The sequence below is a fragment of the Polyodon spathula genome, unplaced genomic scaffold (assembly GCF_017654505.1).
Source record: "Polyodon spathula isolate WHYD16114869_AA unplaced genomic scaffold, ASM1765450v1 scaffolds_2704, whole genome shotgun sequence".
Classification (NCBI taxonomy): domain Eukaryota; kingdom Metazoa; phylum Chordata; class Actinopteri; order Acipenseriformes; family Polyodontidae; genus Polyodon; species Polyodon spathula.
Genome location: NW_024474172.1, coordinates 1 through 3,861, shown reverse-complemented (window position 1 = coordinate 3,861; position 3,861 = coordinate 1). Strand labels below are relative to the sequence as shown.

Below are 3,861 nucleotides of genomic sequence, written 5' to 3'. Positions count from 1 at the left end.
ACTCTTCAGCCCAAATATTAAACAATAAAAAAACAACAACCTGCCAAATGAGTTGTTTAATTGCTAATCTTCACATTGTAATATTTGCTGAATGATTTAGAAACAGTTTCATAGAGTCACTGATTCAGCAGTCTCTGCTCAGCCTGCTTGTCTAAACCTGGCCTCAGTCCCAAACCCCACCTCTGAGAGCTTTACTCAGTTCTAGGAAATCAGCACAGTGGTCTCATTTCTTGTGAAATCGTCAGTCTGTCTGTCCCACTGCAGCAGAAATGGCAGAAGCAAATATTCTTGTAGCACATGACCAGTTTAGCTGTTCAGTGTGTCTGGAGCTATTGAAGGACCCAGTCGCTATTCCATGTGGACACAGTTACTGTATGGGGTGTATTAAGAACTGCTGGGATCAGACTGATCATACAGGTGTCTACAGCTGCCCCCAGTGCAGAAAGACCTTTACCCCAAGGCCTGTTCTGTGCAGAAACACCGTGCTGGCTGAGGTCGTGGAGGAATTAAAGAAGACAGGACTCAATCCTCCTCCTGCTCACAGTGATGCTGGACCTGGAGATGTGCCGTGTGATTTCTGCACTGGGAGGAAGTTCAAAGCTGTGAAATCCTGTTTGACGTGCCTGGCCTCTTACTGTGAAACACACGTCAAGCCACACTATGAGGGGGCTGCTTTCAAGAGGCACAAGCTGGTCAATGCAACTGGAAATCTGGAGCAGAAGCTTTGTGCTGAACACCAAAAGGTTTTGGAGGTCTTCTGTAGAACCGATCAGACGTGTATTTGCTTGTTGTGTACACAAGATGAACACAAGAGTCATGATACAGTCTCAGCTGAGAAAGAAAGGACTGGGAAACAGGTAAGGGTTTGAACCATTTCCCTATAGCTATCCTAGAAGATAAGAATTCCCAGGGATATTTAACATGTCTGTTTACTAGGTTATACAGTTTCACATTAGATCAGATTTGAATTGTATATTAAGAGCTATTTAAAGAGCTGTAGTTTTTTAATTTTTCTATGGATTCAAATGTATTTCAAGCTGAGTTGGGTAGTTGGAGGGCAGATTGGAATTTAATGTAAAAATATTATAATTTATATTGCTAGTATTTTGTATATTTGGTTATTTTATAAAATCATATGTCTGTTTCATTGTTTAAGATATTATAGTTTAATTGGTCACCAACTTTGAAAAAACGTTTGTACTCGGCTTCGAAAAGACTTCTCGGTGAGAGCAACTCTCTTTGAATCGAACTTCAAGCTTGTTTCAGTTTCAAACTTTTGGACTCTTATACGAGTTGTGTTCTGACACAATCCTTCGAGGCTCGTTCACAAAGACTGATGTGTCTCATATAAGGTATTAACCCCAATGTGAAAGTTGGATGTCAATAACGCTCGGTCCAACAACTTGGATTGAGTTATAACGAGACTATCGACACCTTAATTTCTGTCTGGTTAAATAAGTTGTAATTTTGAACAGATTTGACGTTTGTTATAGGATGGGAAAATATTGCAAAAAAAAAAAAAAAAATACCCAAAACAAATGATTTCAATATGTGATAAGACTCATTCAGCTACCGAAGTGTTCACGTGAAACGCGAACGTACCTATTTCCTTGAAGGTTTTCAAGAGAACTTTTTTTCAGTCTCGTAGAGCTGGTGGGAAAGCATACCCATCCGAACGGGGATTAGCTTAGCCTTCATCTCAAGGGTTAACAAATCCCCCATCTTGCCCTGCAGCAAGAAAGAGGAAGTATGTTCACAAACAACTACCAATATATAATACATTATTATTATATTATACCTAAATCTTATAACCAATGTAATAGCATTTAAACCTGAGCATGGAAACCCTAAACAATCATAGCAGTAGCAACATTGTAAAAAAGTATAGTCATAGACGAGCACTGTGGAAACATCAAGTTCCCAGCAAAGCCAAGCAATTATTTTAAAACTCTTTGAGGTCCGGACCAATTTTGGCTTGTTTTCCCTGTTTTCAAATTTGTGCGCACAGCTCCATAACTGTAGGGGTGGCATGCAAGTGTCTCCCATCAAATGAAAGGGAACAAACTGGGCTTGCATGGAAAACAACACTCAATCTCACACTCACCCTCTTTGGTGTAGGAAACAAAAAACACACAAAAACACTTTAGAAACAATCTTCATTTATTGTTTATTAAAACAGTCCTCATTGCTGCTATCCTTTATTCCTAATCTTTAATGATTTAGATTCTGGTATAGTAAGCAAACTTGTTAAATTTGCAGACGACACAAAAGTAGGAGGAGTGGCAAACACTGTTGCAGCAGCAAAGGTCATTCAAAATGATCTAGACAAGATTCAGAACTGGGCAGACACATGGCAAATGACATTTAATAGAGAAAAGTGTAAGGTACTGCACGCAGGAAATAAAAATGTGCATTATAAATATTGTAATATATTGGAACAATGATTGCATATGCACCTTTTAAACAAGACTTTAATAGAATTGTGTTTTGAAATTGGAGAAAGAATCTATGAAAAAGACCTATGAGTTTTTGTTGACTCAGAAATGTCTTCATCTAGACAATGTGGGGAAGCTATAAAAAAGGCTAACAAGATGCTCGGATACATTGTGAAAAGTGTTGAATTTAAATCAAGGGAAGTAATGTTAAAACTGTACAATGCACTAGTAAGACCTCATCTTGAATATTGTGTTCAGTTCTGGTCACCTCATCTACAAAAAAGATATTGCTGCTATAGAAAGAGTGCAAAGAAGAGCGACCATGTTATTCCTGGGTTTAAAAGGCATGTCATATGCAGACAGGCTAAAAGAATTGAATCTGTTCAGTCTTGAACAAAGAAGACTACGTGGCGACCTAATTCAAGCATTCAAAATTCTAAAAGGTATTGACAGTGTCGACCCAAGGGACTTTTTCAGCCTGAAAAAAGAAACAAGGACCAGGGGTCACAAATGGAGTTTAGACAAAAAGGGGCATTCAGAACAGAAAATAGGAGGCACTTTTTTTACACAGAGAATTGTGAGGGTCTGGAATCAACTCCCCAGTAATGTTGTTGAAGCTGACACCCTGGGATCCTTCAAGAAGCTGCTTGATGAGATTCTGGGATCAATAAGCTACTAACAACCAAATGAGCAAGATGGGCCGAAATGGCCTCCTCTCGTTTGTAAACTTTCTTATGTTCTTATGTTCTTATCTTCTAACACTGCTGAATGAAACCTCCGTTTCATGAAATGAACATTGGGTACATTCTGAATAGATTGAGCTGAAAACAAAGAATGAACATATTTACAAAAGCAGCACAAACAGGGAAATAAGCACAGTGTGTAAGTGCTGCCTGTGTGCAGCGGAGTGCCAGGGGGGCTTGCAGGAGCACATTTAGGCTGAGCTGCTTGTTCGTCAGGCTCTGCGTCTGTGTTCCACTTCTCATGTGAGAGAGCTGCTGTGGGGGTGGGAGGGGAGGGTGTTCTTCTTTTGGGTGCAGATATGCTGGAGCTTCTGCACTGTCATTATAAAATGAGGCTTTGTGAACAAACGCTGACTTCACCACTCCCCAGATGCCTGTAACTCGACACCAAGATCAGCTGACAAGCTGCAGCAGAGAAGTAAATCTTTCAGTAAAGGGCACAGACTCTGCGTTCACACACACTGGGTGCTTCACAAAACAAGCATGAGACAATTGCTAGATCAGCCATCATTCACTGTTACTAGCATGAAACAGTACCATCTAGTGGACAGCTACTGTGGATCAAGTGTCCTTTTGTATTGCTGGCAGCTGTGCACTAGATGGTGTTGTATCTTACTACCCTACTCACATGCTGTCTGATCTAGCCTGTGCTACAGATGTCTATGGCATGGAACTAGAACTGA

General features: G+C 40.1%; 1 protein-coding gene across 1 annotated transcript; it reads left to right on the top strand.

Annotated features, from left to right (window-relative positions):
- Positions 1-213: 213 nt before the first annotated feature.
- On the top strand, positions 214-857 carry LOC121310862 (E3 ubiquitin/ISG15 ligase TRIM25-like; the record flags this gene model as incomplete). Its single annotated transcript, XM_041243796.1, has 1 exon — positions 214-857. A coding segment is annotated over exon 1 (588 nt), but the record flags the coding sequence as incomplete, so codon positions are not given.
- Between the last annotated feature and the right edge of the window lie 3,004 nt (positions 858-3,861).